This window comes from Canis lupus, chromosome 1 (genome assembly GCF_011100685.1).
Source record: "Canis lupus familiaris isolate Mischka breed German Shepherd chromosome 1, alternate assembly UU_Cfam_GSD_1.0, whole genome shotgun sequence".
NCBI lineage: Eukaryota > Metazoa > Chordata > Mammalia > Carnivora > Canidae > Canis > Canis lupus.
Window position 1 is genome coordinate 119,868,147 of NC_049222.1, and position 23,377 is coordinate 119,891,523.

At 43.4% G+C, this 23,377-nt stretch overlaps 1 protein-coding gene across 1 annotated transcript in view; it reads right to left on the minus strand.

The window, feature by feature from the left end:
• Positions 1 to 23,377, minus strand: part of GPATCH1 (G-patch domain containing 1) — a 43,108-nt gene that overhangs the window by 14,045 nt on the left and 5,686 nt on the right. Inside the window, exons 3-15 of the mRNA XM_038529459.1 lie at positions 21,385 to 21,470; positions 19,288 to 19,448; positions 18,096 to 18,193; positions 16,152 to 16,210; positions 15,537 to 15,779; positions 13,764 to 13,911; positions 9,770 to 9,849; positions 6,759 to 6,963; positions 5,136 to 5,435; positions 4,034 to 4,212; positions 3,642 to 3,769; positions 2,296 to 2,432; positions 1,802 to 1,968 (exon numbers count right to left, since the gene is read on the minus strand). Of these exons, the coding sequence (XP_038385387.1) occupies positions 1,802 to 1,968; positions 2,296 to 2,432; positions 3,642 to 3,769; positions 4,034 to 4,212; positions 5,136 to 5,435; positions 6,759 to 6,963; positions 9,770 to 9,849; positions 13,764 to 13,911; positions 15,537 to 15,779; positions 16,152 to 16,210; positions 18,096 to 18,193; positions 19,288 to 19,448; positions 21,385 to 21,470 (1,991 nt within the window). The remainder of the gene's footprint in view (positions 1 to 1,801; positions 1,969 to 2,295; positions 2,433 to 3,641; positions 3,770 to 4,033; positions 4,213 to 5,135; positions 5,436 to 6,758; positions 6,964 to 9,769; positions 9,850 to 13,763; positions 13,912 to 15,536; positions 15,780 to 16,151; positions 16,211 to 18,095; positions 18,194 to 19,287; positions 19,449 to 21,384; positions 21,471 to 23,377) is intronic.

Below are 23,377 nucleotides of genomic sequence, written 5' to 3' on the forward strand. Positions count from 1 at the left end.
GAGCAACAGCAACGGTAAATATCCAAGTAAATAAAATGGACTATCAGCTCATCAGTTCTTTAAACACGTCCAACAACTGAAAGCAAAAATTACAATCCTGTCTCATGAGGTTTTCAGTGTGTTTGCACATAATATAGGTGACATCACAAAGCTGGGAGAGTGAAGGGACCTAGAGAGCAGTAAAGATTCCACATTCCACTTAGGGTGCTACAGTTATCAGTTCTAAATTAACTGTTTGGGGATCCCTGGGTGGCGCAGCGGTTTGGCGCCTGCCTTTGGCCCAGGGCGCGATCCTGGAGATCCGGGATCGAATCCCACGTCGGGCTCCCAGTGCATGGAGCCTGCTTCTCCCTCTGCCTGTGTCTCTGCCTCTCTCTCTCTCTCTGTGTGTGACTATCATAAATAATAAATAGAAAAATTAAAAAAAAATAAATAAATAAATTAACTGTTTGAAGTAAGCATTAAAAAAATAATGAGTGGGATCCCTGGGTGGCGCAGCGGTTTGGCGCCTGCCTTTGGCCCAGGGCGCGATCCTGGAGACCCAGGATGGAATCCCACATCAGGCTCCTGGTGCATGGAGCCTGCTTCTCCCTCTGCCTATGTCTCTGCCTCTCTCTCTCTCTCTGTGACTATCATAAATAAAAATTAAAAAAAAAAATTAAAAAAAAAATAATGAGTTAAAAATGTAATAGAGTTTAAAAATGTAATAGATAAAATAGCATACTGATAATTATTCAACCAATATAAAAGAAGGTAGGAAAGGAAAAAGGGAGCAACAAAAAAGGAGTGGGACCAGACAGAAAACAAAACTGTAGACCTGAATCCAACTAGATCAACAAATTACATTAAATGCTAATGGTTAAAACACACAAAGTAAAACATATAGATTATCTAAATGTACTATTTAAAAAGGACCCCAAAAAAAAACAAAAAAATAAATAAAAAAAATAAAAAAAATAAAAAGGACCCAAGGACAATGACATGCTTTTTATCAAAAATCCACTTTAAATACAATGAAACAAATAGGCTCAAAGTAAAAAGATGAAAAAATACATACTCTGCAAATTGCCAGAGATAGAGTAATATTACATAATGATAAAAAGTTCAATTCGGCAAAAAGATAAAACAATACAAATAAATGTGTACACACCTAACAAGAGAGTTTCAAAATACATGAAGCAAGCACTTTGGTATAAAGTTGGCAGTTTCTTATAAAGTTAAATCTACATTTCTGTATTACCCAGCAATCTCGTTATTAGGTATTTACCCCAGAGAAATGAAAACTTATATTTACACAAAATTCTGCACATGAACACTCATAGCAGCTATATTTATGAGAGCCAAAAGCCAAAAGGACATATGGAAACAACCATACGTCCTTAAAGGGTAATTGACCAACAAACTGTGATGTAGCCACACAGCAAAATAGTATTTAGCAATAAAAAGGAATGAGCTATTGATAATACACTACTGATGAATCTCAGAGGTATGATACTGAGTGGAAGAACCCAGCAACTACAGCCTATGGGCCAAATCCAACCCACTGTCTGCTTTGTAAATACTGGAACATGGATGTACCTATTTATTTTTTTCATATTGCCTGTGATTTCTTTCACATTCAACAGCAGTGCTGAGTGGTTGCGAGAGACACTATATGGTAACAAAGCCTAAAATACTTAGTACCAGGCCCTTCACAGAAAGTTTGCAGACCCCTCCAAGATGTGATGACAAAGCACCATCAAAGAGAAGGACTATGATGCCACAGTCAGCCTGGCAGAGAAAACCTGGAAGCCCCACATACCTTATTTGAGAGTGATTCCGTCACAGGCTCTTCCTCTCTGATTACTAATGGACCGGACTCTTGTTTAGGTGGACCAACTTTTGATCTAGCCAAACTTAAAAATTCACTAAGGGAATCTTCTTTCTTTTCTTGTTTAGATGTATCCCATCTGGATGGTTTTCTTGACTCTGAAAGGCAGAACACGGATGTAATTATCAGAATGAGCAAGCAAAAGGCAAGCTCTCCATTATGGCTCTTTAATTCATTCCAGAAGCAAACCTACTATGGGCCAGGCCCGGTGCAAGGTGTTGAGAATGTGGCAGATGCTGAGGCAGAGCACCAACCCCTAACAGTATACACGTGGACTCTTACCACATGAGCTAATGTATTCATATGAACAAGTCTCTTAATGGAGGGAAAGCACATATTCTGTGTACCCTTAAGACTTCTGTTTTCCCAACGGGATAGGGCTTGAGACCACAGTCAGCACATGGACCCGAGGAAGCCCCACTCACTTTCAGGACCTTGGTGCTGTAGTACTTTCTCATTTGATGCTTGAGTTGTAGGCAAGGATGCTGTCTCTGGGATGGTCAGAAAGTTGAAGACTGAGTATTTGTCACGTTTTACTCTTGGTAAGCCAACCAAAGTTGAACTGTGGGTTGAAAAGAAAACATGTATATAATTTTAAAATCTAATTCTTGTGAAGCTTTCCATCTCATGTTTTTCACCACTAGCTCTTCTACTTGCTAAAAGGTCCCCGAAGGTGATTTTGCTTCTCAAGGCAGTTTAAGAATTTGGAATGGCTGACTTCAGGGTCCCTGAGGTTTTTCCTATCATAGTAAGAGGGAGAATTTAACTTTGAAAATGTATTTCCAGGGCACCTAGGTGGCTCAGTCCGTTAAACACCTGACTCTTGATCTCAGTTCAGTTCTTGATCTCAGGGTTGTGAGTTCAAGCCCCAAGTTAGGCTCCATGCTGGGCACAGAGCCTACTTAAAAAGAAAAAGAAAATGTATTTCCATGAAGGAAAAATTCCACTGCTAAAAATATACCTAAATTTTCTGACAAAACCTCTGATTCAATCATATATGCTTTTTTGTAGTGTTTATAATCAAATGTAAAACGTTTATAAAGAATTAGCATGTCAGGGATCCCTGGGTGGTGCAGCGGTTTAGCGCCTGCCTTTGGCCCAGGGCGCGATCCTGGAGACCCGGGATCGAATCCCACATCAGGCTCCCTGCATGGAGCCTGCTTCTCCCTCTGCCTTTGTCTCTGTCTCTCTCTCTGTCTCTCTCTGTGACTATCATAAATAAATAAAATTAAAAAAAAAAAAAAAGAATTAGCATGTCATATTTTAAGTGTAAATTATATGTGCATCATTAAAAAGGTGACAAATTAGTCAAGCATTACGTTTTTGTAACTTGACATATCTGAGCTTCATATCTGACATGGAATACAGTTTGTTTCCCGGATGTTTGCTTTTTTTTTTTTTTTAAGTAGCAAATCAATGGAAATTAAATCTGTAAAATTTGCAATTCTGCATTTACAAGTAAATTCATCTAGAAACAGGGAGTTGGGGATCCCTGGGTGGTGCAGTGGTTTGGCGCCTGCCTTTGGCCCAGGGCGCGATCCTGGAGACCTGGGATCGAGTCCCACATCCGGCTCCCGGTGCATGGAGCCTGCTTCTCCCTTTGCCTGTGTCTCTGCCTCTCTCTCTCTCTCTCCATCTGTGACTATCATAAATAAATAAAAATTAAAAAAATTTTTTAGAAACAGGGAGTTTATATGAGTAGGTAAGGGGGAAAGTTAGCTTTAATATGGGAGAATGAATACTGATGTAAGGGCAGATTTATCCAACTTACTCTGGATAAGGGTCAGGGACATTAAACCTCTTACATAGAAGCTTGTCAGGGTGCCACTCAAATGTGTCTCGGGTGAGCTTCCCGAACATCTTCATCTTCACAGCCGACTGCTTGTCATTGACATCATTCTGGGAAAAGACATTTATTCCGTTTCATCAAGTGGTCTCACCACTGACCTGACTGCTCTTCCACTGAAAAGCTTTCAAGCAATTTTCCAAAAGGACAAAACAGCTCTTATGCTACAATGCTTTCGCTAACTGACATTGGAAGCTAAAAGCATAAAATCAGTTTTATTCTAATAATGCTTGTCTATTGTGATCATTCCACTGAGACATCGAAAATATTTGCTCTAATTGTAAAATTCGTCAGGTAGGGACTTGATGGCCACAGACCTCTTGGTCTCGAGGGACTTCCACTTGATCTGAATCATCCTCCTCCTTGGCATGCGTGAACCTGGAGGACAGGGTGGAGTGGGAAGACACATAGAGTACAGCTGCCCGAGCAAACTCATCCCGCTCGCGGCCTCGCTCCCACTCTGTCATCCTGGGGTCCAGGCAACGTTCCAGGGCATCTATGATACGAGGAACAAAACATTGCTTGTCTTAGGAAAAACACAGGGCTTATCCAGTGGGCCACACTGTATGCCTGTAGATTACCAGAGGGGACACAAATCCTGACCCTGGGAGTACTTGTCAGGTAACAGTGCTCTCCCCCTCAACATACTTCTTTTACTGAATTCTGTCTACGGCACAGAACAGAGAGAAACATTTGGGGACTAATGCTCATTAAATCTTCAAAGCCAGGAACTTGCTCTCACTCCCAGCCAGTGATAAGTTCATCCCAACTGTATATTGCTCAGTTTTGGCAGAAAAACACTCCTTTTTCTAACCTTTTTTTTTTTTTTTTTAACAAATAAACATAGAGGGTGGGTTCTTAGTAAGGAGTGAAGCACAGTAGGCCAAGATCTGCTTTTGAGGACCAAGGCCTCAGATTTGCTGACGACTTGAATGACAGCAATCCTGCTCAGTCTGTCCATATTTACTCAGTAGATCGGAGGGTGACTTCTTTTCCCCTTGGAATGGTTCAACAGCCAACTACCTTCTTAAATCAAATTTTAGACCGTGATATAGGGCTGGTTGATTAGGATTTTAAGATAAAGTGGGAGATGACCTTGTTCCCTTGGTGTGAAATGCAACACTTACAGAAGGCAAGCATTTGCAAACAGTAAACGGTCTGTGGGTTAACATGAGCCATTGCCAAAGCATGTTCTCTACTCAAAACAGCTATCTCTGGGACCTGAGATAGGGAGAAACACAAGCTACTTGTTCTTACTAAGGTCAAAAGCCAGGGACTACAATCTTGGCACTGTTTGCAGCAGGCCAAAGCCAAACACCAGCAGAATGGGACACTTCAACTTTAAATCTGGGACTAGGGCCAGAATAGCAAGATTGCTTCCCTTGGCTCAGAAAGAGGAGACCCAGGCCTAGCACCTACCTTTCTGACCCTGCTTCATATTTACTAAAAACTCTTCATATCGTTTTTGCTTTTCTGGATCTTTTGCGAAAGGTTTGAAGTTGCTGGCTCTGGTGGTGGCTGTCCTACCACTCAATGCCATGTGCCATGACGAGCAGTGTCCGACGTCTGCAGAGGAGGGCTGGGATCTGCTGCTTGAGGCAATCTGGGCCAGACTCCTGGCCTTGAGTTGAGCTGCTTTCAGGTCTGTTGCCTGCTTCATTTCTTTGATCCTCTCTTTATCTTTTTGGGACAGAAACTCCAACACTGAAGTAGCCGAACCTAAATAAAAACAGTAATAGGAAGAGATGAAAAGTATCGTAAGACAACTATATTGATACTCCTGGGGTACCTTCGTGTTCTATATCACAAATGCATGTCACCGGAGTCTTTTACACTTAGTTTTTCACCTGTATTCATAGCATCCCTGTGAACCAGACAGCCATGAAATAATAAGACTCTAGTTTTATGGCGGGCAAAAATGGAGGCCTTTAGGATATTTATCAGGTAAGTGAATGGTCCTAGCATGAGGAAGCTGACATCCCGGGCTCCGGGCTTCCAGCCTGAGGCAGCCACTGCTCGGCGGCCAGCCCCAGCACAAGCCCTGGTTCAGAGCCAGCTGCCCCTGCAGTGTTCACTCCCGTCACAGCACCCCCAGAGCCCCGGCCTGGGCCAGGGGACACTGCACACAAGGCCCCACTCCTGCTAGCAGGGGGCGTGGGCATTAGCAAAGCCCAAAGTCAACCCAGAGGCTAGGTACGAGAGGAGAACCATAAAGGAAACAGGGTGACACCACTGAAGGAGACTTAGAAGTGAGGCCTGGGAGTGGGGTATGGGGAATCACTAGTGTGGGGGGGCGGGAGGGCAGGGAAAGCCTGGAAGTTCCCTCCAAAGAGATAATTTGTGGTGAATTAAGTAAAACATGGAGCCGAAGCGTGAGGAAAGAGCAGGGGCAGAGGAGACAGTGAACGTCAAGGCCCAATGTGGTACGTCACGGTGGACAGGGCACAGGGCAGAAAGTGGGACCACAGGGCTTCACCCCAGGGGGTTTAAGACAGATTGGGGTAAGACATGGCCTGAAGGAGGAGATAGGTCTGTAGCACGTGGCCTAGTGGGAAGTCTGAATTTTCCTTTAGTCTCTCTCTCTGTGTGACTATCATAAATAAAAAAAAAAAAATTTTTTAAAAAAGATTTTATTTATTTATTCATGACAGAGAGAGAGAGAGAGAGAGAGAGAGAGAGAGAGGCAGAGACACAGGCAGAGGGAGAAGCAGGCTCCATGCAGGGAGCCCGATGTGGGCCTCGATCCCGGGTCTCCAGGATCACACCCCAAGCTGAAGGTGGAGCTAAACCGCTGAGCCACCAGGGCTGCCCAGGGTTGTGGTTTCAATGGCACAACCCAAACTTATGTTAGAAGACAAGTCTCAAGAAGTAAGAGATCCATACGCTGCTACGTGTGCCAGTCACAATACACAATTTTGTTCTCCCCGTGTGGGAATACTAAACCAGCTAAACGGTGTCGCTGAGAAAACAACTTTCCATTTTGACTTTGGCAACTCCAATTATTATAAACGTGATGTTCTCAATCTCCTTCGTGGCACCTACCTTGCACAGGTGTTTCTCCCAGCAACTCCCCCCGCTTGGAGGCATTCAGTTGGTGCCTACTGTGCGTCCCTGGGTCTGGCACGGGCTTTCCAGCTGACTCCGATAACACCTGGAGTAAGCGGGAGTTCTCTGAGGTTGCAGCTACCACAGGCCTGAAGTAATGCACAGGTCGATAGTCTCTTGGCAACTCAGGTGGTGGGTAAGTCTTCAAAAAAACCCAAAAAACAAAAACTCAGAAAAGACAGGCTGCAAGATGACCACGTTTGACCTAACCCAGAAAACCCATAACCTGTGAATATTGTTAACCCTGCCCTCGCCAGGCCAACCTCCAGCAGGGAGGTCACACTGGGCACATCCATTCCGGATCTGGAGGGCCACTGGGACCGCATCATTCTAATGGCCACACATTTTTAATGGTCCCCCTGCCCACTTCTGCAGAGAGATGCTAACATGCATGTTTCATGTGGTAAGAAGGACAATAATAGTTATCACAATGCATTAGCCCACACGCACAACTGGCTTAGTGTAAATCAGAAAACTTAGAAAAGTATGATTAAAACTTTGAAAAAAAAATGATAACTTTGAACAAGTTGCTTTTAAATTCAAAATTCTTTTTCTGGTTACGTTTCAGTTCCAAAATAGAGCTTCAAGACTTATATTTTTGACCTGAGGGATTTTTTTAATTCAAGAGCAGACTAAACTGAAATTGTAATATATTTGAGAAATTCAGGCACTGATGATGACAGAACAGATAAATTAAAAGAAAAGTATTAGCTACATTTATTTATTTATTATTTATATTAGCTACTTTTAAATTACTCGCTAAACCTTGCTCTGAGTCTAACAAACATGAATTCAGTCTTATTGAAGCCATTTTCTAGATTTTTCAGCTACCTGAAACCCTGAGCTCTGTAACCAACCCAACACCGAATGCTCTCTGGCTGTGGTTCTAGGGAGCAGCTGTCCCCAGGGCTCCCCTGAGGGTTTAATGACACTGATGCCCGCGTCCCACCCCATAAAGCTGGCACTAGGTGGGGTCTCCCAAGCTCCCCAGGTGGCTGAAACATGCAGCCTGGGTAAGCACCTGGCACAATGACAGTCATCATTGCTGGGAAATCCCATTTTTTTTACGGTCTTAGGTTGACCACCTTCTGTGAACACATGGACTCCCAGATCAGCTGGCAGATACTTCTTTATGGCCATAACACAAAAATCCAGAGGAGCACGGCAGAAAGGAGGGGTGCACAGCCACGACTCTTAATATCCTCCATCAGATTCAAAGCATTTCCCTCCCTCTGCAAAATCACTGTTCTGTTCAGCCTCTGGATGCAGAGGGGCTGGCTTTGGGCCACACCTGTAGAAAACCTGTCTGTGAAAGGCTAGGTGACCAGAGCACAAAGCACTACTCCAGCAAGCAGCACCTCGGGAGCCCCCAGTGCCTGTCACCCTGGTCACGGCCCTTGGGCCCACTAGAGGGAATCTGTGCTTCTGGTGCCCCTGCTGTAAAAGGGCTGACTTGGGGGCCAGGACTTAGTCCCATTGAGCCCTGGAGGGAGGGAGTCCTTGAGCCCAGAGTCAAGCGAGTACTGAGAAGTACTCAGAAGTACTCAGAAGTACTCAGAAGTACTGAGAAGAGCCTTTTTTATGCTCTCCTTTCACACACATAAAAAAACTCACATTCTCCTTCGACATTACTTGACATTTCTGGAAATAACAGCAGCGTACTATGTGCCCATCGCCGTTCTGAATATATTCCACTTTCTGTTATGACACATTATACCAACTAAACAAAGCTGCAGTAACCCTGAATATGGTTTTTTAAGCAGCACCACCCCCATCCTTCCCTATTCTGAAGAACCAACAGGTCAAGCCACAGAGGCACTTAACAAACGTTTGCTGAATACAAAAACAAAGAACTGAAGTATGGGACAATCTACAGAGGGATGTCAACAAGGCAAATGGCCAGGAGCCACACTTGAGCTACCAGGACCTATCACCTGGTGATGCCTGCCTGTGAGCACATGGCTCTGATGGGTGACAAGGAGTACCACTCGGCCTAGGCCATATGGCAATCTCAAAAACAGGACTGTCTGGAAAGGCATGCAGAGTTCTCCATGGGGCTTGACCAGCATGCATGCAGCCTCTTTCTCGTCTGTTTGCCCAGACAAGGAGTTTAGGGAACCCTGTCCACACGGGTCAACACCTTTCATGGCATTCAGGAGGCAGGAGGGCAGGGGCGGGGCTTATGACTTCCTGAAATTTTCTACTTTTCCTTAAGTTACACTGCCCTTGGAATTCTATCAATTCCATTTTCCCACCAGTTTCAAATGCAATTCTTTATTTTTTTTTTTAAGATTTTATTTATTTATTCATGAGAGACACAGAGAGAGAGGCAGAGGGAGAAGCAGGCACGCTCCCTGTAGGAGCCCAATGCAGGACTCGATCCTGGAACTCCAGGATTACACCCTAAGCCAAAGGCAGATGCTCAACCACTGAGCCACCCAGGCATCTCTGCAACTTTTTTTTTTTTTTAATGGAAATAGCCCCTTACGTGGAGCTTGGATTTAAAAGATGAGTGATTGGGATCCCTGGGTAGCTCAGCGTTTTAGCGCCTGCCTTTGGCCCAGGGCGCGATCCTGGAGTCCCAGGATCGAGTCTCACGTCGGGCTCCTGGCATGGAGTCTGCTTCTCCCTCTGCCTGTGTCTCTGCCTCTCTTTCTCTCTCTACGTCTATCATGAATAAATAAATAAAATCTTAAAAAAAAAAAAAAAGATGAGTGATTTAAAAAAAAAAGATCAGCAATTAGATATTTTGGGTAAAATGTGATTACCAACTGTAATTTCTAATGCAGAGTATGTTTTCCTGGACAATCACTAGTAATTATACTGTTGCTTTTTGAAAACAGAATTTACTTACTTTCAATTGGTAATATAATAACTTAGATTACATAGCAGCAAATATTTTAAGTACTAAACCAGTAAAAAATTTAAAAAATAAATTTTTTCCTTACTTTCTTAGAAGATAAAGGTTTAGAAGCCAAGGAAAATCCATCCAAAATTTTGCCAATGTATCGAAGATCTTTCTCTGATTCTACAAAATGATGTCGTTGATTAATTTCAGAAGCAGAAAAGATTAGAATAAGACAAAAGACGTCAGTTTTTTTAATCTCCAAGAACATACATACTACAAGTCACACGTGATTATCTCGCAGAGATAGCAGTAAAGGAGAGGGAAGAATGGCAGTAAAGCCCTCACACCTCTGTTGACTCAGTGACTGGCAGGCCGCCCCGCAGCACCCTCAGCTGATTAGGTGGCCCCGGATGTGAGGCTATGGCTCTCCATGACAACTGTCTCAATGTTGTTTTTAGAAAAATTACTTAGGTCTTAAGCTACGCTTGGGGACACCAAAGAATATACTCTGTGGAGTAAAAGATCTTAAGAAAAACCATCAAGGGGACAAGTATGGTTAAAAAGAAAATCATAACCATGAGGGAGTCATTCCTAAAACCAGGCAAGGACCTAGGGGCAGACTACCACCCCCCCAATTTCCTTAGCAACCATCCAAAGGAAGCACAGAAGGCAATACAACCAGGTCAGCCAGTAATCTAATCTCGTTCAAATTAAAAGGTACTTTTGTCTTTTCCTCAAACGAAATTCTAACAAGAGCTAAAGATCACTCATGGAACAGAATGACCAGTGCCCTGTTGCCTTGGAGCCAGGGATCGGCCATTGGTTGCGGAGATAGCCTCATGGGCAGGGGCTCTTGATTCTCAAGGATTTCCTGAGCACAGTGGTTATGTCAAAAATCCATAAGCACGGACTGCATTTTTCTGTAGCAAAAAGCTCCTTCTGCACGAGTACTGTGAGTGCTTACACAAGCTGGCTAGCTGGTCTGAAGAAGATGTGGCCACGTGCTGTGCAGATGGGGCTGAAGCCCTGCAGCCACGTAAAACATAGCCCAGCCCTGTAACTACCCCTCCCCCACAAAGTCATTCTTTGCAGCTCAACTCATGTGGAACTTTTGTACCAGCTTCTGAAGTTCTTAAAATTCTCCAGGGTAATTTGGGATTAATTTTCACACTCCGGGCACCCCTATGGTTATAGCAGCATTATTTACAATAGCCAAACTATGGAAGCAGCCCAAGTGTCCATTGATAGATGAATGGATAAAGACATGGTATATATATACAATGAATATTGCTCAGCCATCAAAAAGAATGAAATCTTGCCATTTACAATAACATGGATGGGGCTAGACTGTATTATGTGAAGCAAAAGAAGTCAGTCAGAGAAAGACAAATACTGTATGATTTCACTCATATATGGAACTTGAGAAAACAAACGAGCAAAGGGAAAAAAAAAAAGAGAGAGAGAAAGAGACAAACCAAGAGAGAAAGAGACAAACCAAGAAACAGACTCTTAACTACAAAGAACAAACTAATGGTTACCAGAGGGGAGGTGGATGGAGGGATGGGTGAAATAGGTGATGGGGACTGGGGTGCCCAGGTGACTCAGTCGGTTAAGTCTCTAGCTCTTGGTTTCGACTCAGGTCATGATCTCATGGGTTGTGGAGTCAAGCCTCATGTTGGGCTCCACATTCAGTGGGGAGTCTGCGTGAAAATCCTCTCCCTCTGCCCTTTCCCCGACTTGCATGTACTCACCCACACCCATGTATGCTCACTCTCTCAAATAAATAGATCTTTAAAAAAAAAAAAAGAAAGAAACAGGTGATGGGGATTAAGGACTGTACCTGTCGTGATGAGCACAGGGTTATGTATGGAATTGTTGAATCACTATATTGTACACCTGAAACTAATGTTACACTGTATGTTAACTAAACTGGAATTAGAATTTGTTTTTTTTTGGAATTAGAATTAAATTAAAATTTAAAACCCCTTCATACTCTTAAAATTTTTGTTTTCATTTAAAGCCCAGCAATTTTACTTTTATGAATTTATTCTGAAGAAATAAAAAGCAAATGTGCAGAGCCACAGAATATTTATTATAGCCATATGGATCATGAAAAAAAATAAGAATAGTTTAAAAATCAACCATGAAGACTGACTAAATTTAGATTCACTCAGTGAAAAACCTTCAAGTCAAAACTATAGAATTTGTGCCTGGTGTGAGAGGAGAAGGAATAAGGGGAGCCTGGGGAGGTCAGACTTGACGAACGGAAGGGTGGAATTGAGTCAACAGGCCCAAAGGTGTTATATAAAGAAAAAGCCAGGGATTTGGCCCAGGAGGCAAATTTAAATATATATATATTTATTATAGTTTATTAACTATTATATAACTAATATATTAGTATTATGTAATTAATATATATTAATAGTGTGTTGGTGCATTAACATAACCAATAATTAACATGTTAGTATAACCTATGATATTATTATAACATATTAATACACATCTTTTTTTCTTCTTCTTTTTTTTTTTTTTAAAGAGACAGGGTGGGGAGGGGCAGAGGGAAAGGGATAGAGAAAGAATCTTAAGAGGCTCCACACCCAGCACAGGGCCTCCATTTGGGGCTCCATCCCACGACCCTGAGATCATGACCTGAGCAGAAATCAAGAGTCCGACTGACCCACCCAGGCACCCCATACATTTTCTTTTAAGTTATAAAATTACATAGTATTAGTAGAAAATTTTGAAAATACAGGTAACTAAAAGGAAGTGGTAACACCAACTAACATTTAGGTGCACACTCTTCCAGCATCTTGTGTAAAACCCTAGATTCTTTTTTTGGTGATGAGGACAGAGGCCACTGACACGTAGAGAGTGCTTGCTATGTGCCCAGGATTTCTTAAACCATTTTCATACTTTAACATGCCCATGGGTGTGCCACGGTCATGCCCAAGTCCAGGCAGGGATGCCAAGGCACAGGGAGATAAAGCAGTCTGCCCAAGGCCGTAGATGACAGGGCCGGAGTGGAGGCGGTCTGTCTTCAGAACGTGTGTTCACAGACATTAAGCAAACTACCCCTAAAAATTGTTTTGCGCCTCCTTTTTTTTCTGCCAGACATGCAAAATAGGCATCCTTTGGGAAGTTACGCTTCTATTACTTAGATTATTTCAACACGTATGCTTCAGATGTATTTTACAGTTTGATCAGATTTTACGTGAAGACAACTAGAAATCTCTATACACTGTTTTATCTCGGCAACCACCTCCTTACTTCATTGAGGTGCTTCTTACTATTATAACCAAAGAAGAGCAGCATTATTTATTCAGTCTTTGGGCAGGTACTGTGCCCAGCATGAAGTTATGCCACTTAATCCTCACAATGACCCTCAGAGTGGATTTGATCCTCACTTTACAAATGACGCCCAGAGAGGTCATAAGCCTCACCCAAGGCCCAGCTGTTGAGCAGCAGACGGCTGTGAGCCAAATTCAGTCACATGACTCCAAATCACATGCTACCCACACCTTCTCTGGAAACACTGAAATACTACTTAGAACCATAGGATCTGAATCCCTATAGATTCTGACCAGAAATCCAAGTTGTGTTGAGAGGTGTCCATCTCCTCACCCAAGAAGAGCGGCCTAAGAGCCAGGGACTCGAGTAAGGAGACAGGCTGGGTGCCAAGTTCCCTCCTGCTGCGGGTCCCCACACCTGGCCTCTGGCCTGATGCTTGAGTTGGCCTACCTTGGCCAGCTGGCCAGGGCCTCAGGCTTCCCTCTGACCCCGTGCTACCTCTACCCTGCAGCACAAGCTCCTGGCCTTATACCTGCTCCCTCCCGATTCCAGCCGTCTTTTCTCTCCTTACTTTGACCTTGTCTCGACAACTGGCTCTGGCTCCGACCCAGTCTACATCTACCTTTGCCTTACACCCCCCTCCCCCGACTGAGTCTCTCTTCTCCTCACTTTGTTTCTCACCCTGCATCTTTCACCAACAACCCAACTCCACAGAGGCTGACACTCCAGTGTTGGTTCTGCAACCCCTTCTTCCTGTAATACCCCGACATTTGGTCCTATCATCAATTGTGAATCTATGGGATTACCTTTCTGATTTTTATATTGCCTGGGTGCTGTCCAGCCATAGAGTCCGTCTCCGGGTTCCTCATCCTTCAAAATGGTGTCATACTTGGATAAAGTTTCTGTGGCATAGATGTCATCATCTTCCTCTTCCAGGGCACCAACACCAAAAGCCTTCAAAAACAAGGTTTTGAACTGAATAATTACAGGTTTTAGGGTGTGTCTCCACTGAAGGACAAAGCTACTTTAAGGATGTGATTGAACAGACCACATTAGCACCACAAGATCACCAAAAGAGAAGTGGAAGACCAGCTTAACACACAGACTCAAGTCCTCTTAGAGACACTGGCCAGAAGTGAATGCCATGCCTCCAGTGCTGGAGCTCCCTCTGGGCCCAGCAGCAGCTACAGGTCTGGGTCCCAGCACAGGGAGGGGTGGAGAACACAGCCGAGCAGCAATGCAGTAGGAGAAGAGGGTCTCCAAAAGGAGAAAGGCAGGATATTCATCTACTGCTCAGTGTGGCCTGGGGCCAGGGCTGGTGACCAAGATCTGAAGGCCACCACTTCTGGGATCCCTGGGTGGCGCAGCGGTTTGGCGCCCGCCTTTGGCCCAGGGCGCGATCCTGGAGACCCGGGATCGAATCCCACGTCGGGCTCCCGGTGCATGGAGCCTGCTTCTCCCTCTGCCTGTGTCTCTGCCTCATTCTCTCTCTCTCTCTCTGTGACTATCACAAATAAATAAAAATTAAAAAAAAAAAAAAAAAAATGAAGGCCACCACTTCTGAAACTGCTATTGTAAGAACTCCTAATCTTTGTGGAACGTGGCCTCTAACAAGTATCACTTTTTGTTAAAAAAAAAAAAAAAAAAAAAAACCTGGGGAAAGAAAGGTAATGACAACACTCTAAATGTAATTTAAGAAAGAGCCTCTGAATCAATTTGAGAGCACAGGCAATCTATGAAAGCTCTCCATCTCCCTAAAGGTAAAAAGCCAGCCTCCCACGTGAAATGTATATTCATGTTTCCAACCTGAGTCATGCAGCACTAGGAAACAGTCTGAGAGGCAGTAAAATCTGGACTTGAACTTGGGAGAGGCAGATTGCAATTCAACTATTAACTTAATCAAAGGGGGAGGTGTGGTTTTCTGCTCGGCCTCACAAGGGTGTGAGAAAGCAGTCCTCAGTCCTAGAAACACACAAATTCCAAGAACATCAGGTCACAGGATGTCAGCAGTACATATTAAAATCAAGAAGGTGGGGATCCCTGGGTGGCTCAGCGGTTTAGCGCCTGCCTTTGGCCCAGGGCGCGATCCTGGAGTCCCGGGATCGAGTCCCACATTGGGCTCCCGGCATGGGACTGCTTCTCCCTCCTCCTGTGTCTCTATGTCTATCATAAATAAATAAATAAATTTTTAAAAAATCAAATCAAATCAAATCAAGAAAGTGGGCGATCCCTGAGTGGCTCAGTGGTTTAGCGCCTGCCTTTGGCCCAGGGCGCGATCCTGGAGTCCCAGGATCGAGTCCCGTGTCAGGCTCCCGGTATGGAGCCTGCTTCTCCCTCCTCCTGTGTCTCTGCCTCTCTCTCTCTCTCTATGTCTATCATAAGTAATAAATAAATAAATATTTTTTAAAAAAATCAAGAAGGTGTGCTTGACAGGTCTTCAGAAAAGACTGAGGAAAACAGAACCACTTCAAAGTCTCCATGCAGTCAACGAATAATGAGCACCTACTATATACATAATATGATGTGAAAAGCATTCTCATTCATCAGCGGTGCCATGTTCATGAAACAGAAACTTTTACCTGGCCTGAAATTCCCAATTTCCTTCCTTTATTCACTCCAATCTCTCCAAGAAGATTGCTGGTCCCTTGGGATCCCCCACCGAAAAGATTAAAATGTTCTCCCGAAGTTCCAAACAATGCTTGGTGAGGATCCAGACCCTTGTAAGCCAGTCCATGCACATTATCTTTAGGTGTGAAATCCACAGGTGTGACGTCTTTGGGGGCAAAGGTCACATTTTCAGGCACATAGTCATCATCTTCCTCCTATTCACAATGATGCAAAAGTGGAATGAAGGTGACTCACTGGTGCATAGTCCTGTAAATGCTATTTTCAAATTATTAATTCCAAACAGAACATTGACCAAACTTCCATTCCCTCTATCAGAAATCACTAAATCAAGTTCTTGATACTAACACAAATAATAACACCACTTTAAGAATCTGACAGACTTGGGATATCTAAGGTGTTGGCATGTTGCTGAATACATTCTCTGACGTGAAGGTAGTTTTAGGGTAGGAGTGCTTCACTGTAATGGGATCCAACTGATTTCTAACATCGTTTGGACCCTCAAATTTCATGTTCGTAAAGTAACATGTTTCGGTACCAAACTCGAGGTCAGTCATGCCTTACCATACCTCAGATCCTTCAGAGCCTCCGGGGGGTAGTGCACAGCCATAGATTTTTACTCCAGGATCTATAAAAGCGATTTCAAATACATTGGTCATGAGCCACAGAAAATCCAGAAACCTGACTTGCTGACACTCTTTAGGGGTTCGCGACAGCCCTTATGAAAGGTGCTCTGGCTTTACGGTCAGAGTCTACTCACTCAGGAATTGTTTTCACCAGCCCCTACCCCATCCACACTCCGCAATAATGTGCTCCACAACTAACCACTACCGCCCCAGCATCACGGAAAACCTGAAGGAAACCGTTACTGCCTCCATGAGTTCCTTGTCTGGCTAGAGAGATCAAGGACAAGAAACAAAATAATCCTGTTAAACTGTGTCACAGTTTTGACAAGAGTAAGAAACAGCTTCACGTGGTGCTAGCAGGAATATAAACTAGTACAATTCTTCCAGAAGGCCATTATGTGTGACACACAAAAAAGCCTTAAAATACAGTTGACCTAAAAAAAAAAAAAATACAGTTGACCTTTTGGGAATGTAAACTGGTAGAGCCACTGTGGAAAACAGTATGGATTTTCCTCAAAAAATTAAAAATAGAACTACCTTATGATCCAATAATTCCACAACCGGTATTTATCCAAAGAAAACAAAAGCGCTAATATGAAAAGATACATGCGCCCGTATGTTTTACTGCAGCTTTATTTACAATGGTCAAGATATAGAAGCAGCCTAAGCTTCCATCAGTAAATGAATGGATAAGAAAAATGGGGTATATCTAATACCCAATGGAATATTACACAGCCATAAAAAAGGATGAGATCATGCCATTTGTGACATGGACAGACCCAGAGGGTATTACACTAAGTGAAATAAGTCAGACTGGGAAAGACAAATATCATATGATTTCATTCATAGGTGACATCTAAAAAAAATAAATGAACAAGTAAACAAATAGCAGAATCAGATTTATAAATACAGAGAACAAACTGATGATTCCTAGAGGGAAGGGGGCAAAACAGGTGAAGGGAAGTGGGTGATATAGGCCTGGAGTTACAGAAGGAATAAGTCACAGGAGTAAAAGGCCTAGCATTAAAAAAAAAAAAAAAAAAAAAAAAAAAAGGCCTAGCATAAGGAATAGAGTCAATATACTGTAAAAGCGTCGCAACAGAGGTAGCTATGCCACAGAGCACAGCATAGTGCAGACTTGTCAAAGCACTAGGATGTACAGCTGAAACTAATGTAACGTTGTGTATCAACTATACTCAAATTTAAATTTAAAAAAAAAATACAGTTGACCTTTGAAAAACACAGCTTTGAAGTGCACAGGTCCATTTATACACAGAGTTTTTACAGTACCATTAATGTAAATATAGTTTCTCCTCCTTCTAATTTCCTTAATAACATTTTCTTTCCTATGGCTTACTTTATTGTAAGAATATAGCATAGAATACATATTACATACAAAATACATGTTCCTTGACTGTTTTTGTTATAGGTAAGCCTCCTGGCCAACAGTTAAGTTTTGACAAAGTAAAAAGTAACATGTGGAAATATAACACTGTATGTTAATTATACTTGAAAATACACAAATTAATGTTACACGTGGTTTTCCACTGCCCCCAGGGTTAGTGCCTCTAACCCCTTTGTTCAAGAGTCAACTGTACACCCATACTACTGGATCCAGCAATTTTATTTCTAGAAACATCTAGCCATTAAAAAGTATACTACGGGGGCGCCTGGGCCTTAAGCATCTGCCTTCAGCTCAGACCATGATCCCAGGGACCTGGGATGGAGCCCTGGGTCAGGCTCCCTGCTCAGCGAAGAGTCTGCTTCTCCCTCTCCCTCTGCCCCCCACCCACCTGGCTCATGTTCCTTCTCTCACTCTTACTCTCTCAAAAAAAAAAAAAAAAAAAAAAAGTATGCTACAGAACAGATGACAATTGATAGACATACCAGGTTTTTGTCGGCGTGGTCTTCTCTTTACTCGAGGGCCGATTCCTTGTCCTTCCTTCCAACCCATTTTTCTTAGCAATTCAAAACCAATAGATAATCTAGGATATCAAGACACTGAACGTGAACCTTCTCTTATAATCACTAGAGGACAGTAAGAAATAAGCAGCCTCTGAGTCCCTGTCTAGCCAACACCCAAGTCCTGCCTGAGCCCTAAACACAGCCCGCCCTGCTCCACCTCAGAACTGCATGGCCCTGCTGATCCGGCCACAGCTGACTGGATTTGGGTGCACACTCGACCTGGGAAAGTTGATCTGATGCCCTCTCTGCTGGGCCTTTGGAATGGCCACCTGGGGACTCTAAATGGTCCTTGTCTAGTCTGTGATCTAGAAAACAAGAAGTCGGGATGCCTGTGTGGCTCAGGGGTTGAGTGTCTGCCTTCGCCTCAGGGTGTGATCCTGGGGTCCCAGGATTGAGTCCCACATCGGGCTCCCCGCATGAAGCCTGCTTCTCCCTCTGCCTGTGTCTCTGCCTCTCTCTGTGTCTCTCTCATGAATAAATAAATAAAATCTTTAAAAAAAAAAAAAAAAAAAGAAGAAGAAGAAAGGAAGGAAGAAAACAAGAAGTCTGAAGCTGTCACATCAGGCCACAGGCCCAGGAGCAGAACAAGGAGATTCATAGAAAGAGAGGATAGAATGAGGCAGACAGGAGAGAGCCCTTAAGGCTGCTGAAGGAAAGGGTGGGAGGGAAGGTACCCCAGTTCCTAACAGCTCACCAGCCTCCACAAGCCCAGCAGCACAGCTAGTCATTGGAGCTCTAGAACATACCATGCAATAAAAGTGCAAGATCCTTTTGGCAAAAACTCCTTTTGCACTCCAGCTAGGTTTCTCCTACTCGTAACCAAACTATCTGTAATTAAGATCATTATATGTATGCAAAGCACTGATGCCAAGATCAGAAAAGTAAGAATTAAATTCTTCTCACTTTGGGACGCCTGGGTGGCTCAGTCGGTTAAGCATCTGTCTTTGGTCCAGATCATGATCCTGGACTAAGCCCCGCATCGGGCTCCCTGCTCAGCTTGGAGTCGGCTTCTCCCTCTGCCCCTCCCTCTGTTCATGCTTATTCTCTCTCTCTTTCACATGCTCTCAGATAAATAAACACAATCTTTCAAATAAATAAATAAATAAATTCTCACTTTGCTGGTGTTATGAGGTCATCAAGCAGAGTAGCTCCAGGAATGGGGGCAGTAGCAGCTGCTAACTGCCTGGCCTTTTCTCGTATTCTATCTTTGGTTTTGGAAGCAAAATCATCCGTGGTAACAATTGCTTTAGGTGCTATCCCAAATTCACTAAGATCCTGAAAAAAAAAAAAGTTCAAACAGAATTGCTTACATCGTTTGGTGATTAACCATAACACATCACCTAGCTTTATTTCTTTAAAAAAAAAAAAAAAAAAAAAAAAAGTTTAAACTACACAACTATTGAGTTACCTGGCTGGCTCACTCAGAAAAGCATGCAACTCTTGACCTCAAGGGTCATGACTTCGAGCCCATGTTGGGTATAGAGATTACATAAATAAATGAATTAACACTTTAAAAAACAAATAAAAACTACACAACTGAAGTAGGAATCAGTGGAGCAGCTGACTTTACATCTGACTTTGGAACTTCACATAAGCTAAGGCCAGTGGTGGAGCACAAGGCATGACAATAACCACTCGGTGAGGTCACATCAGGTACAGCCAAGCTAGGAAGACAGGAAGTAATTAAAATCTAGTAATTACTTCTACAGTAAGTAAGTATGTTCCTCTTGGATGATATTTCAAAGGTCAGAGTGCAGGGGGCAAATCTTAGAGTCACAGCCAACAAGCATTCCTGAGCACCTACGTGCTCCTTTAAGTGTGTTTGCATTTCCTGTTGGCTGCCTTTCACTTTCCAACACCCAGTGCCTCTTCTTCTTTCCTCACAGAGCCCTGAAGCTGTGTAGGCCCCTGCCTTCCTCCGTGCTACCATGCACTCCTGGAGCAGGGTCCTGGTGTGCATGCTGGGATCAGAGAAGGGTTAGGGAGTGGAGGTTCATGTCATTTCTATGACAGTCCTTTGATCCCGTTTTCTTTGCCAAGTACTGCTTTAAGAATGAGCACATAAAACAATCTGCCCGGGGCCCCTGGGTGGCTCAGTCACGGTCCGACTCTTGGTTTTGGCTCAGGTCATGATTTCAGGGTCGTGAGAGCGAGCCCCACACTGGGCTCCCGCTCAGCGGGGGGGGGGGGGTTTGCTCCAGATTTTCTCCTTCCCTCCCTCTCTCTCTCTCTACCTCTCTCTCTCCCCTCCCTCCACTCCCCACACACTCCCCTTCTAAAAATAAATAAATAAATCTTAAAAAACAAAGTGAAACAAAACAACAATCTGTCCAAGCAGATGTGAGGGAAAATCCACAGCAGGACTCATGTGAATGGTTTCCTTGCTCTCAAGAAAAGATACAAGAGAAAAGTCTTCCTTCCACTGGCTAATGCCCTCGCAGATGTGCCATCAGGAACTACTGCGGCCACCTTGGGACCACAGGGAGAGCTAATGTAAGAAGCTGACTCACACAAGATGGCTGAGAAGGGACGACTGACCTGGGCCTCGCTGACATATAGACTTCTCGCAGCATGAGTCACGTTTCCTTATACATTATGCTAGTCAAATAGGAAGAGGACCTCTGCTTGCCTCTTCTCTGCAGCCTAAAGCATGTTAATATAGTGTTTTATTTAATCTTTACTGCAAATGAGTCCACAAATGGGTTTTGGTTTAATTTTAGAACAAAATGGAACACATCCCTAGGCCAGCAGGAACTTCCTCACCAGCCCTCAATTACTCCTAAGAAGTTGGTGGTCATCATTGCTTTAATGATGTAGATGCCTGCATGTGGCTCCCTTTCATTCCTTCCTGGTCTAGTTGCTCACTGTTCCTTAAATTGCAGGGGGCACAGCAGTTACTGTGAAGGGCTATAGACTCAGCTCCATGGATACTGCACCTTGGGGGCAAATGGAGCTTTTTCAAAGAAACTTGCCTATAAATAAATTTCCTCTCCACTCTTAACTTTAGAAACTGGCCCCAGCATAAGATGTTATCCCAGTGAACAAGAATCCATTGATGTACAGAGCACACTAGTCCAAATACCTAAAAGATAAAGCCTGGCAAACAAAGAAGGCATCGTCCACTGAACTTTCCGGGGGGAGTAAAGGTGCTGCAACAGCCAACTGCACACCTCCCACTGGCTAAGTGGCAGTTAAAGTTCTGCATACCCACCTCTTCATCCATAAAATCTTCCGGACCAAGAACAGATTTGTCTGCTCTGTTCTGTCGTGAAGACACAAAGGAAGAGGGTGTCCATCCTTGAAAGAAAAGAATTAGAATATTACAATTTTGGTTTATAACTAAATAATTAAATAATAATGCAATTATGAACCTGAAACCCCCAATACCTATAAACTCTTAGCTCCTTCCCATCTCCCTGGTCATAGACATAATTAAGTGACATAAACATATCAATGCCCCCATCTCCTGTTGTCAGAACTTAGTAGATGCCATGAGGTTTCTCCCTAAAAATATGGAACCAAGAGAAATGAAATAATTACACTGAAATTGGCATTCTTTTCACAAGCAGATGTGTGCAAAAAAAATGCAAGGTCACTTTAAAAAGCAGGACCACTCTGAGACCAGCAGAACAGCCGTAGACACCAACTTGTTAACACAGCACAGAAATACCAAGTCAGGGTGCATGAGTCAGCTATGAAAGCGTGGCTAGAACCGGAGTCACAGAAGCAGTGCAGACAACATTCAGGGTGCCCTGGCCCAAGGACTCAACCTGGCTGGTCTAAGGGCAGGCAGTGCCCATCCCAGGTCCCCAGTTCCGTCATACACCTGAGTCCTATAACTACCACTCCTGCTCCCTGTCCATGGCCACCAAGCCTGAGCCACACCTACCGTGTGAGGCACTGGAGGTCAAATGTATCTGTAACCTTCTAAGACACACTTTTTTAGTTTTCTCTAAGACTGACACACCTCCCTTCTGAAATTCTACAAGAGTCTGGTGGACCTAAGAAGGATGGAAGAGACCTATTCTTGGCCAGTGGGTGGAGCAGGTTTCTGGGCAGGCCTGGGAGACATCCCTGGGGTATCCAGGAGTGAAGATCAGCTCTTCCAAGCTACAGCCTTCCTCCACTTTGGATTTCTGCAGTCTTCGCCCAATTTCTGCACAGTCCTCCTCATGGTAAAGAGATACTCCAGTATATTAACCTATCCCAGTCTCCCTGACAATCATTTGAGCTGGTCTTATTACAGTAGACGGCACAGCTGTAATTGCAACAGCCAGCACTGGATTAGTGTTCTTCCTTCGTCATAAATCCTACCATCAGTTTTAACATTTTTGTAAGTGTGCTAACTTAGTAGCGCCTTAGTTACCTTTTGCCTCTCCTAATAATAACGCTGAATATTCCATAGAGCATTTCCATCTCCTCTGGAGTAAAGTGTTCAAATACTTCGATCATTTGATCTTCATACATTCTGGACATTGAACTTCAAACCACCTTATTTACCCCAACTCTTTTTCTTACACGGCTTTTTGTTCTTTCTTGCACTGCTTTTCTCATCTTTATTTTACTATTGGTCTACATAAGTTATTGTATATCTATAAAAGATGCGCCTGATCTCGTTCTTAACAATTGCTACATGAGTTACTAGGTTCATCTTTCCCTCAGATCTGACACGGAAAGCAATGTTCTTCCAGTTTCTATGTGCAAACATTTCAAAATCATGCATTACTTTAAACAATGCAGAATTTATTATACTGTATAACGTGAAAGCTTTATTTTATTTTATTTATTTTATTAGTATTTTTTTTAACGTGAAAGTTTTAACTGATTTTTCTTCAGGTCGAGAGCATGCACTGACTGGTGCTGCGGTGGGCCCTGGGGTCAGGAGAGAGCGGCTCTGACCCTCAGAGGCCTCATCTATAAAGCAACTATGATACCTGTCCTCCTCAGTCACTGAGTCATGTGAGACGAAGGTTCCCTGAGTTAATCTGTGTAACAGCACTTTGTGTGTAGCAAGATGTGATGTAAAACGGAAGTCATTATCATCATCTAGCCATCTGGTGAGAATGTATCTTTGTTTTTTCTTTAAGTAAAAGAAAACTTTCACTCTCAGGTTGTAATGAACAACATACCGATAGACTGCAAACATGCCAAACACTGAAAGAACACAAAAGTCTAAGGTATATTAAAATGTTTAAAGAAGTTTG